Source organism: Ipomoea triloba, chromosome 1, assembly GCF_003576645.1.
Source record: "Ipomoea triloba cultivar NCNSP0323 chromosome 1, ASM357664v1".
Taxonomy (NCBI): domain Eukaryota; kingdom Viridiplantae; phylum Streptophyta; class Magnoliopsida; order Solanales; family Convolvulaceae; genus Ipomoea; species Ipomoea triloba.
This window is the reverse complement of record NC_044916.1, coordinates 17680455-17693534: the sequence shown is the minus strand read 5'-3', so window position 1 is coordinate 17693534 and position 13080 is coordinate 17680455. Positions and strand designations below refer to the sequence as shown.

General features: G+C 35.6%; 1 protein-coding gene across 3 annotated transcripts; it reads right to left on the bottom strand.

Moving 5' to 3' along the window:
• Positions 1 to 3121: 3121 nt before the first annotated feature.
• LOC116030595 (cell division protein FtsZ homolog 2-2, chloroplastic-like) lies at positions 3122 to 12657 on the bottom strand. Of its 3 annotated transcripts, XM_031272906.1 has the most exons (10): positions 12511 to 12657; positions 11598 to 12353; positions 10892 to 10973; positions 8976 to 9193; positions 7147 to 7237; positions 6696 to 6820; positions 4994 to 5086; positions 3907 to 3969; positions 3672 to 3803; positions 3122 to 3568 (listed from the first exon to the last, which is right to left on the bottom strand). In XM_031272906.1, the coding sequence occupies exons 2-9, from the start codon at positions 12249 to 12251 to the stop codon at positions 3672 to 3674; spliced, it is 1458 nt and encodes a 485-aa protein (XP_031128766.1). In that variant the 5' UTR covers positions 12252 to 12353; positions 12511 to 12657; the 3' UTR covers positions 3122 to 3568. The 3 variants fall into 3 exon arrangements, with proteins under 3 accessions (XP_031128766.1, XP_031128774.1, XP_031128758.1); XM_031272914.1 differs by lacking the exon at positions 8976 to 9193 and having other exon boundaries at positions 3122 to 3571; positions 10674 to 10973; XM_031272898.1 differs by lacking the exon at positions 8976 to 9193 and having other exon boundaries at positions 10674 to 10973.
• Positions 12658 to 13080: the final 423 nt, after the last annotated feature.

Here is a 13080-nt window from a genome sequence, read left to right as displayed (position 1 = left end):
AGTTCTTAAAAATTAGTACTCCACCTCAAAGTAACTTGAGAGCTCAATGGCGTCTCTGTGGCTCCCCCCTTGAGACTCCCTCCTAAATGGGAGGTCCACAGGTTCGTCATAAATAAATACTACCTTGTAAATTAACAAAATTTGTATGTATTTATGTATTTTCTTGTAATTTTTAAGAATAAAAGTAGAAATTGAAACTCAAAACATTCTCAATATTTGACTTGGCATTTGTTGCGAAGGAAAATACAGAAATGTTTGAGATAACAAAGACAGACAAATGGAGGGAAGAATAATAAAGTAAAGAAGTGAAGTTAACAAGTGTTGTCTAATCTTAATGTGGTGGAGTGGGAATGGGAATGGGTTCTGGTGTCCTCAATTAAAGCCGTACGAGCCAAGATGATATTGGTGTTCATCCAATACGCATCAAACGCACAGCAATCAACCCAATCCTTAAGCAGCTCCTCCTGTCCCCATATCTCCGGGATCCAAACCCGCCCAGCCACCTCTCCTCTATGCCTCTTCAGCCTCTCCCTTCCACAATCCTCCACCGTCGCCGCTGCTTCAGCTTCACGCACGCTTCTTTTGGATTGGTTTTCTCCACCAACAACTTCTTCACTGCAAGAGGAGTTGGGTGGTGGAAGTTGGTGTTTCATGGATGTGTTGTTATGAGTACTCATTATGTGTAGAGAAGAGAAGGGAAAGATGGGATGAAGGGAGAAGGGATTTTATTTTTGGGTGGGAGAAGTAAAGGTGGTGTTGGTTCTCTCTCACGTCACCACAAAGTGATGCTTCTTTTGTATGGCCACTCATAGTTGTACGTGTCTTTTTGGAGATTTTCATCACCCAATTGTGTGGTTTATTTCAAGCTTCCCACATCCCTAATTATTAATTTCTTTTAAAAAAACACACCCCACCTCTCAAACATCATTTTTTTTTCTTTTTTTTTTTTAATCAGTCCACCTTCTCGACCCAGTCACGCAAGATTTTCATAATGTGATTTACCTAGTGATTTACAAGCTATTACAAATTTTTTTTTTTTTACTTAGATCAGTTCTCTCTTACGGTATGAAAAACGCTCCATTTGTCCTTAAGAGTGGATGAAATATAATTCTTACACCTAAATGTCATATGCTTGATTCTTCTTGACCCTGTCATACAAGATTTGTCTCATGTGATTAGTAAATTATTACTACATAGGAACGGAATTTATCTCCTACATACTTTCATTGTAAATTTCCTTTGTTTCTAAAAAAGAGAGGAAAAAAAAAAAAAGAGAAAAAGAAGAGCTCCATTTGGTGGGTGGGTGTGGGGATATGTTGGAAGGATTGTGAGATATTTAGCCAATGAGGATGCAAGTTTTGATTTGTGGAGGATTTTTAACCCCACATTAGGGTGGCTCTTCATCACCTTAGCTTGCACCAATCATTTTTATCATATGACTCGTATTGCTTTGGTCTATTTTGGGATCGGAGGAGATATTTCTAATTCTATACTTGCTTCCACATGTTGACAAATCACTGATTTTTAAGTGTTTAAAGTATAGTGTATACTTCATAAATACAAGTATAATTTTCCTATTTTGTATATCAGAATTTTGTGTATTTAAATGACCCTTGACCTCATATATTAGTTGAACTTAAGAGAGGTTAAGGATTAGAAATCATATTATTTTAGTACAAGTTTAATCAAATTTAAGCATGTTTGGTTCACATAATGGATTTTGAAGGAATAGAAATATTATTCTATAAAGAATAGAGTAAATAAGAAATACGGGTAGAAATTATAGAATATAAATTCTATTCTATTGTCCGGATTACTGAAATAATAGACTTCTGGAATTGTATTTCATGTTTGATTGGTTTAACGAATATAATGAAATAATTACTCTAAAGAAATAAATACTCTTTATATTAAATGTTGTGTGGGAGAGTAAATAATAATAATAATAATAATAATAATAATATTATTATTATTATTATTATTATTATACATGTTTTTAAAAAAATTATTAATTAAGGTCAACTAGACATTGACAAAAATAGGGGAGTGTATGTGTGTATAAGCATATGTGTGTAAATGGTGTTTTGGTATTATAATAAAGAAGCTATTCATGAAAACTTCATTTTTAAAAATGCTATTATCTGAGCTACTACTGAGAATAAAAAATCAAAACAAACGATGAAAATATTTAATATGTTTATTCTCCATTTTGGACCTAATCTATGAGCCAAATATACGTTAGAGTATTAGAGAAAAAAATTAGGTAATTACATATTTTAGATAGAGAAGCAGTCTACTCCCTCTACTTTGAAAATGAAACTCTCTCTATTCTCTTCCCTTTCCTTCCTAAATGAAGAATATTTCTATTTACAATTTAAAAAATCCTTCATAAGCCTAAAACACAATTACTAGTCATGACCTACAAATCTACAATGCAACTACGAACCACAATCCTTTCCCCATCTTTCTTCCACTCCTAGCAATGGGTTGAATCTAAATGAGTCAGCCCTTTGTCATATATTCCATCAAATACAATGGCAATTTGTATCATGGAGCATGTTCCATATAGCATTAGGAGCCCTAGATTAAAATGAGGTCCAAAATTTATATTCGTAACGTACAAAATTTCATAACACAGGACACAAAATCAAAACACAAAACACATACATATGCTATATATTTACTTATTTTTCAAATCTAATTTAGGTATATAATTTGTTTTTGTAAGCACAAAATTTCACAATACAAGATACAAAATTCATAAAATAAGACAATTACTAATTTATTTCAGATATATAATTCATACTCTTAACGTACAAAATTTTATAACACAGAACACAAAAATTCATAAAATAAGACAATTACTAATTTGTTTCAAAGTATATAATTCATACTCTTAAGGTACAAAATTTTATAACACAGAACACAAAAACTCACAAAATAGGACACATACACATTCACCGGGGTCCACAGTGCACTGTAAACTCTGGTCCATGGTATAAGGATGACAAATACAATTGAACACATGTTAATTTCAACCTATACATTGATATGTAATTAGTGTTATAATTATTATATCAAGAAAAAAGAAAATAGAGAACTCTTGGCCTTATAGGCATCATTTTCAACCATGTCTGGATTCTTATACAAGAAACATGTCAATCATTTTAACCAATATTGTCTCATGTGTCTACCATTCTCTTTGAATGTTAGAGGAGAAACTGATGTTTACACAGACTATAAGTGGCAGAAAAGAACAAAACAGATATTAGTACAAGAATTGGAATAACCAAAACTGCCCTATTTCATAAACCATAATCATGGAAGCCTTCAACTAAGCATCAAATATAATACACTGTACACACCACCACAAGGCTCATCTAATTGTCTTCTATAAACTTTTCTCAACTAATCGCGAAAATCGACAACTTATTCTACTAGATTGGCTTGGAAGCACTAAGTATTCACCAACTAAAAGATCGCATACGTATAGCACTTTATTGAGAAATGCGTGATGGACTAATGCTTTCTTGGAGGTGAATTCGCCCTTTGATGCATTAGTGAAATCCTGCTGAGAAGAGTGGCTTGATAAGGAGAAAAAATTGCACCCAAGGGCCTCAACACGGGGTTATAAAACAAGGCAAAAATTATATTGAATAAAAAGGAGTCACCTAAGCTCTTGGATAGCGTGAGCGTCCTTTCTTCTTCAAAAACTCAGGGATCTCGACTGAACTGCCATCCATGAATGATGCTGGCCGTCGATTGATTCCAATGGAAGCATCTCCCGGTGCTACCTGATTTGCCTATATTTCAATGCAGGCTAATAAATCAATGTGAAAATTGACGTAGTTTGTATGCCATGCCATGTTTTTTAAAAACACAAAAATAGAGTAGAGAAACAATTACCTGGAGGGGCTTGTCATCACCTTCTTGCCGTTTGAATCCAGTGGCAATTAAAGTAATACTAACCTGAGTGATATAGGCAACGAGACAAAAATAAAGCAAAGTTGCATGTTAAGCAAATATAGGGGACAAGGGCAAAACGAGAATGAAAAGGCAACGAGCTGAACAACAGAATGATTAAAGTATGAGCCCATAAAGGTGATGAATCATTGTCAGATTTTCTCACGCCTTCAGCAGATCACAGCTTAGAATTTTGTCTACATACAAGCAGATTAAACTAAACATTTTATGGACAACCTTAATAGATGTTTAGCTCGATAAAAATTTTCCAGATTCAAACCAAATGTGCGCTGGTAATTTCTCCCTGTTTAAGCTGATGGACAACTTAGAAATGGCTTTGAGTCAGAGAACCTGACACAGTGTCTGAGAAATTGTCTAGCCAGGAATCATGCAATGAAATTTACAATTTTGTTCTCCGGAGGGATGGTTGTTGCGGGGTCTACAAGCCAGGACCACAGTCAATCTTGCTGCAGAGGATGCCATATTCCTAACCTAAACTCCTTTTAAGGTCTGCCTTACCTCTGAGAGAGTCAGGGGTTAGTTGTTTGAGTGCATATATTACATGCAGAGAATTATCCCCAAGTCCAATGTGAGTTTTTCTAGTTGGATTTGCCCCCCGCTGTGATTCAATGAGAAAGATTTCTACACCAATCAACCGTAAAAACACACTTTCATTTATTATTTATATTCTTTATAATAAATAGCCAACCATGAAAACGCTCTATCAGTAGCTTGTACCTATGAGTCTAAAAATTATCGTCCTCCCCATTTAATGCAACTTCACAAGGACAAATAGAAAAGGTGTTTAGCTGAGTAAAGCTACATTAATTGAATGTTCTACCATGTTGAGTTGTAGCCTAGTTGGATAAAATTGCATATTTCTTGTCTGAAGTCATGCCACTTGATAAACAGCCAAATTCTCTCATTAATTTCTTAATCCAATGCAAACAGTACTTGGAAGTTGGAAACCAATCATTTTCAAGCATGTGGGAAAAGAAAACAATGATTGCTTATTGTGTTGAGGAAATACCTGACCACTTATTGAGGGATCGATAACAGCTCCAAAAATTAAGTTGGCACTTGGATCAACAAGGTCATATATGACCTCTGCTGCAGCGTTTACCTAATAAAAGTTCACAGCATCATAAGAAAGTGGGTGTGAGATTCAAATAAAGGACAATTAGCGATTCTGCAATGTCCTAACATATACTCCGTATATTTATAAATATAAGTATGAAAAGTAATGTTTTCAAGAATCCAACAACGACACTAAAACCCCCAAGTTTGACAGGGTAAGCGAGAGGCCTCCTAGATAGTGAGTTTGATGGGTGAAAAATGGAGGAAAGATAATGAGAGGAAAGAGATAGGGTATAAAAATACTATTTTCCCTTGGTTGGATTGGAAGGAAAATGGAAGGGAAAGAAATGAGGGAGAACATTAAAAATATCCCTCCATCACATCAAAATATCTTCCCCTCCAAAATGAGGGGAAATTTTGCCCTTCATGGTTGCTCATCTTTCACCCTCAATCCATGCATCAGACCTATTTCTTCACTCCTCTCTCTCCCTTTCCTCCCATCCAAACAAAAATTTTCATCCCTATTTCCGCTCTTCATTTTCCTCACCCTCCTATTGTTTTCTTCCCACTTTCTACCCATCCAAACACAAAATTAAGTTCCAGAGTTCAGACCACCTACCCCCACTGGTATACCAAAAAAGAAAAAGGAATCCAACAAGGACTATAAACACAAAAACAAATGGTATCAGGATTGGTGGAAAAGCCATATATACCTAGAAAAATAATATAAGATCAGTCATGTGTTTTGCTCAAAATAATAAAACAGAACTGTATTAATTTCTGGGTAATGCATTGCCAAAAATTTTAACATGAACTACTCCGGGGTATAACAAAAATGCTAAATGAAAATAAAACAATAATAGCTCGTTTGGTCGGAGGGAATTAGAATTCCACTCTCACCTAAATCGGAAGGCAAACAAATTCCTTCGTTTGGTTTGGAATTGCAATTCTTAGAATCCCATGCATCCCCTAGTATTATCTCAAATTGCATGGTTAAGTAAATTTTGTGAGCTATTAAATATGTTCTAGTGATACAAGTTTATATCCAAAGTGAACAATCAATCCAAAACATGTGGGCATGTTCCAAATAATGACTGCATTGCATTATAGTTTTGGCTTTGGTCTTTATACTAATTACCTTTCAATTCCCATGGATACCAAACACTGGAAATTTCCAATAATTCTATTATTGCAAACCAAACACTAGGATTTAAATTCCCACACTATTCATCTCCCATGGAATTGCAATTCCTTTCCCCCCTAATTCCCTCCTTGCAACCAAACGCCCAGTAAAAGTAAGAAGTTGGCATAGAACAATGGCAGATAGGATTCAATGCTTGTGGAGATGCATCATAAGCATGGGTCTTTTGATTGCATAATGGTACAAGATGAAAACAAAGGTTCCTCGTAACCCTTGACATCCATTTTTGTTAACCCAATTTTATCAAACCTTTGATATGTTATATGTAAGTTCTTTTGTCCATTTAAAATTTTCCAGCACTACATGTGCAATAGGCTGATATGCAAGATTTAGGCTCCCAAGATCAGTAAATTGTGTCATGTTGTTTTGAGGGTAAAATGAATGTAATGTTGAGAACATGCCATAAAAAGAAAGATAGATCAGAAAGGGTGTGGGGGGTGGGAAGGGGGAGTACCTCAAACAATGTCAAGTCAGTCCCACCAGTTATATTCCACACAATTCCAGTAGCCCTCTCAATACCAATATCTAATAATGGAGACTGAATGGCATTTAATGCAGCATCTCTGGCTCTGGTCTTCCCTGCATAACAACAACAGAACGTCATTTTTTTTGCTCAATTTTAGTTGGCTGATAACACTAGAGAAAATAACTATTTTGTTAGAGACAGATTGTAACAAGGTAACTCTACATATTTCATTTCCTCATAAGGATTGAATATAGGCACAATGCCAATATAGACAAATATATTTAGAAGATTGGAACTAATTTCAAATCTAAATGAATACATTCAAATTTAATGCAGAGTAAGACATAAGAACAATGACTCTATTCAAGCTTTAGGCGGCAAGGCAGCAATTGCATTCTGCTGATTAATGAATTAAGGTATCTGAGCTTTGTGAACATACCTGTTGCAGTTCCTATCCCCATTAATGAGGAACCAGCACTTTCCATAATTGCACGTACATCGGCAAAATCTACATTCACCAATCCTGGAATCTGCAATTTGTGCAGATCATTAGGAATGACAGAAAATGGAAATTCAACCATCTAAAAGTTGCATGTATTGGAGAAGAAAATATATTAAATTCATCAAAGAAAAACATCAAAATTTCTAACAATGCAACACTTCCCTGGCATTTGTTGCAAATTTCTAAAATTCTTTTTACTACAACACCTTTTTCTTAAAAAAAGAAAAAAGTAAGGGTATGTTTGTCTTATCAACCTTGTTGGTAAAAGAAGGAAAAAAGGGCCATGTGACAAATATGCCCTCCCCCCCCCCCCCTCCCCCACCTTTTCTTTTGTTTTGGCAAAAAGGCATTATATAACCTCCCATATATATGTGTATGCGCGCACACACACAAGTGTATGTATGCATGTTCATGTTTAAATTCAAAAACATTAAGATTAAATGATATAACTCCAAGAAGACTATCTATTGCACTTTATGAATGACAACACCAGAGCCATCTTCTGCATAAAATACAAGTTTGAGGTCTTTTTGACTTTTTGTCGTTTAGAAGTTATGTTTACGTTTAACAAGTCAGCACTCAAGTAGCTAATTTTTATTTTTACTTTAAAGAAAGACAAACGTTGTGTTTTTATCAAAGTAATGAATACTGTGACCAGGAATAGTAGTCTTAATTCTTAAAAGAACTAAGACCACTACTAAACAGAATGACACAAGAAGCCTCCACTCACTACAACAAAAGAAATAAAATAAACAGAAAGCAGCCTGAGTGTCATAACTCATAGTTCAACAATGCTATGCAGTGTAGAAACCCCACTGAGGAAAACAAGAGTTCAGAATAATAATAAACAAGGGGAAACTGTCATTTTCAAAACTTAGTTATGTGATATTGTATTACATACCCAAATCATCATGGTGACCAAATTAGTCCCCAATTGTGACCTATAGTTGCCAAATTCGTCCCTTACCTAGAGAACCCATTACCTCCTTAATAGCAATGTAAGAAAACCTAATTTGTTAGAAAATTTTTATTAAAAAAAAATCGCAATGGTAATGACCTACAATTGAAGCTATTGAAGGCCATTTGTTCAGACCTCTTTCATGCCATTAAAGCTGCTTCTATTTCCTCCAACTCTGCAACTCTCAGAGGGATTGTTCCTCACTTAAGCTCCCACTCACCTACCCCACCCTTTCTACTGTCCTGAAATTTGAGCCTAAATTTCCTTAACCTTAGGGGAGGAGGTACACATGCAGAGAGGCGTAGGGTTCATCAATCTGGACCACACAAAGCTGCATCAAATATCTGCTCCCAGTCAATCCCCGTCCACTTATCTAGTTATTTCTTCCCTTCAATATCCAAAAATCTCACTCATAATGAACATTAGAAACCAAAATATCTTCTGAATATATTAAACCAAAAAACAATAACCATTATAATTATACTGAACTCAAGAGTATCTGAGTTCACAGTTATTTCACTTTCTCTTCCATTAGGAAGATAATGGATTCTGTAAGGTGGGACCAATTTGCAACTATAGGTTACAACTAGGGACTAATATGGTCACTGTGACAATTTAGTGATGTAAAAAACTATATCCCATAGGCCATAACTAATTCCTAATAACAATAATAATACCCCGTAATAGTAATAGTGGAGAATATAACCCCACTAAGTAGTGAAATTCATAGCAATGACAGTCAAGTTCAAGAACAAAAATCTAGCCAGGAACAGGGAGTATCATTAAAAAAATGTTCCAACATCCATACCGTTATTATATCAGAGATACCACGAACACCTTGTCGTAAAATGTCATCAGCCAGGTTAAATGCTTCTGTTACTGGGGTAGATGGGGAAACAGCAGTCAACAACTTGTCATTGGGGATGACAATCAGAGTATCAACATTTTCTCTTAAAGCTGCAATTCCTTCTTGGGCTTGAACTGCTCTTCTTCGCCCTTCAAATGAAAAGGGGGTTGTGACAATACCAACAGTCAAGNCCCCCCCCCCCCCCCCTCCCCCACCTTTTCTTTTGTTTTGGCAAAAAGGCATTATATAACCTCCCATATATATGTGTATGCGCGCACACACACAAGTGTATGTATGCATGTTCATGTTTAAATTCAAAAACATTAAGATTAAATGATATAACTCCAAGAAGACTATCTATTGCACTTTATGAATGACAACACCAGAGCCATCTTCTGCATAAAATACAAGTTTGAGGTCTTTTTGACTTTTTGTCGTTTAGAAGTTATGTTTACGTTTAACAAGTCAGCACTCAAGTAGCTAATTTTTATTTTTACTTTAAAGAAAGACAAACGTTGTGTTTTTATCAAAGTAATGAATACTGTGACCAGGAATAGTAGTCTTAATTCTTAAAAGAACTAAGACCACTACTAAACAGAATGACACAAGAAGCCTCCACTCACTACAACAAAAGAAATAAAATAAACAGAAAGCAGCCTGAGTGTCATAACTCATAGTTCAACAATGCTATGCAGTGTAGAAACCCCACTGAGGAAAACAAGAGTTCAGAATAATAATAAACAAGGGGAAACTGTCATTTTCAAAACTTAGTTATGTGATATTGTATTACATACCCAAATCATCATGGTGACCAAATTAGTCCCCAATTGTGACCTATAGTTGCCAAATTCGTCCCTTACCTAGAGAACCCATTACCTCCTTAATAGCAATGTAAGAAAACCTAATTTGTTAGAAAATTTTTATTAAAAAAAAATCGCAATGGTAATGACCTACAATTGAAGCTATTGAAGGCCATTTGTTCAGACCTCTTTCATGCCATTAAAGCTGCTTCTATTTCCTCCAACTCTGCAACTCTCAGAGGGATTGTTCCTCACTTAAGCTCCCACTCACCTACCCCACCCTTTCTACTGTCCTGAAATTTGAGCCTAAATTTCCTTAACCTTAGGGGAGGAGGTACACATGCAGAGAGGCGTAGGGTTCATCAATCTGGACCACACAAAGCTGCATCAAATATCTGCTCCCAGTCAATCCCCGTCCACTTATCTAGTTATTTCTTCCCTTCAATATCCAAAAATCTCACTCATAATGAACATTAGAAACCAAAATATCTTCTGAATATATTAAACCAAAAAACAATAACCATTATAATTATACTGAACTCAAGAGTATCTGAGTTCACAGTTATTTCACTTTCTCTTCCATTAGGAAGATAATGGATTCTGTAAGGTGGGACCAATTTGCAACTATAGGTTACAACTAGGGACTAATATGGTCACTGTGACAATTTAGTGATGTAAAAAACTATATCCCATAGGCCATAACTAATTCCTAATAACAATAATAATACCCCGTAATAGTAATAGTGGAGAATATAACCCCACTAAGTAGTGAAATTCATAGCAATGACAGTCAAGTTCAAGAACAAAAATCTAGCCAGGAACAGGGAGTATCATTAAAAAAATGTTCCAACATCCATACCGTTATTATATCAGAGATACCACGAACACCTTGTCGTAAAATGTCATCAGCCAGGTTAAATGCTTCTGTTACTGGGGTAGATGGGGAAACAGCAGTCAACAACTTGTCATTGGGGATGACAATCAGAGTATCAACATTTTCTCTTAAAGCTGCAATTCCTTCTTGGGCTTGAACTGCTCTTCTTCGCCCTTCAAATGAAAAGGGGGTTGTGACAATACCAACAGTCAAGATACCCATTGCTTTTGCAGTTCCTGCTATTACAGGAGCTGCTCCAGTCCCTGTTCCACCCCCCATTCCAGCCTGCACATAATAGTTGAAGTCCTATATGAGCGAGAGAGAAGAGAAAAGCAACCAATTCCAGATGGAATCACGATCTCAACAATTAATGTGTCTGAGAGCTAGACATGGCTTTCATTCCACCAGATTGGCCCATTCTGGAAGGTAACAGGGAAAAAATTATATGCCGAGAGAATTTTTATTTTAAAATAGTACATGGACCTTATGTCTGTGTATGTTCTCTCACAAAGCTTTTTCCAACACCTATTGGTTCAGTCAACTACAACATGGACACAGGCACATATAATACTAAAGAGAAAGATGTGTATCACCAAACTGCTTGAGAGGTTTCTCTATACTGGTGACCATTATTCTTCAAATTTAAATGCTATCCTGGCAAGACAAGTTCAAATCTTTTGGATAGTATGAATATGATATTATGTTTAGTTGGTCCAGCTTACACACACAAACACATATATCTCAGAGGTTCTGCATAATAAAGACAATAAAACTATAATAAGATGGAATATATATGCACATCTGTCTTACATACTGATATTGAGAGGAAAAGTTAACAGGGATTATACTCTAAACAATTAAAAAAGTGCTCATGAATTAAAATATTTTAGATACAGAAATTGAACTTACAGTCACAAAGACCATATCTGCACCATAAACTGCTTCCTCAATTGCCTCCTTGCTTTCCTTGGCAGCATTCATACCAATATCTGGATTCCCACCAGCACCAAGTCCTCTAGTAAGCTCCTGACCAATTTGCAACCGGTGCTGGGGAAACACGGGCGACATCCTCATAGCTTGTATATCAGTATTAACAATCCAGAATTCCACCCCCTTCATTGAACTCTCTATCATCCGATTCACTGCATTGGAACCCCCACCACCAACTCCAACAACCTTAATCTTAGCCTCATTGAAATTGTTCAGACTTGCCAAATCTTTTGAGCTCTCTGTGACATTTTCAATGCCACTTTCCTGTCTTGGGGTCAGCATTGTACTGTTCCCCTCACCTCTAAGCATTGAAATCTCTGGATGCAGGTTCAGAAACGGATCTTTACTCTGATACTGATTTGCACTATGGGCATTGGCTGAATTATTGGAATTGGCAGAGCACTTAAGCAGAGACCAATTCGAACCACCCCTTCTATTGACACTCAAACTCAAAGATCCGTTCTTTTCATTGAGCATTTTCACAGGGCTAACTCTCCCCCCAATAACAGTCAGTACCCCCCTCGGGCACCAAGTATCCGAAGTCATAAAGTAAGTTGGAGTACAAATAGCCATACCAGATTACCAGACAAAATACCCAATTCCAAAATTTAGATTTTATATAATAATGTTCAAGAAAATACGCATTCACCCTTAATTCTGTTCTCCAAGATTGTCCTGAATGTTGAGCAAGAGTAAAACCAGACAGACTATTAACGGACTAGTATCACAGTAATTCTCAAAGAAACTTATAACGGCAGAAAATGTAGCAGAAAGAGAAAAGGTAAAACCTAGAACATCTATCGAGTGTAGAAAGAGAAATAGAGAATGGCACCTGGATTGTTGGAGAGAGAGAGAGAGAGAGAGACCAAGAATATCGTGGGCTTGTGAACAGCAAGAGCGATCCTTGTGAGCATAAACGGAAGGGTAAGCTGCTTAGGCCAGTCAAGGTGTAGACTGCAGAGAGTAGAGCAAGGGATCCTATTCCTACATTTGTTATCATTTTTCATTTCACCCAACATTATCTAATTATCAAATAAAATACTTCTAAAAATAGTCCCTTTTATTTTTTTTATCATTATTATAACACTAGTTTTACAATAATGTCCAATTTTTATATTTAAATAAATATTTTAAAATATATCAATGCAAGATTATATATGAGAAGTTCATATATATAAGTAATTGTGTATCGAATTTAATTTCTTTATTTAAATAGGTAATTCAAAGTATATGAATGCAAAATAATATATGAGATTCATTATAGTTGTCATTAAAATAATTGTTTTCAACTTCGTAAAATTGATAGTCTAAATACTTAGTCTAAAATAGACTAAATAAATACTACTTTTGGTTTGAATTTCTTCAAGTCTTTTAAATTCTCTTTTAGGTAGCATTTCTATTG

Excerpts from the sequence above, each read along its gene's own strand:
- LOC116030595 (XM_031272914.1), bottom strand. The coding sequence starts at position 12,251 with ATGGCTATTTGTACTCCAACTTACTTTATGACTTCGGATACTTGGTGC. Across the intron at positions 5,087-6,695 it reads CTGACTTGACATTGTTTGAG|GTAAACGCTGCAGCAGAGGT; the intron begins GTACTCCCCCTT and ends AACTTTTATTAG. Across the intron at positions 3,970-4,993 it reads ATCCCTCAATAAGTGGTCAG|GTTAGTATTACTTTAATTGC; the intron begins GTATTTCCTCAA and ends TATATCACTCAG.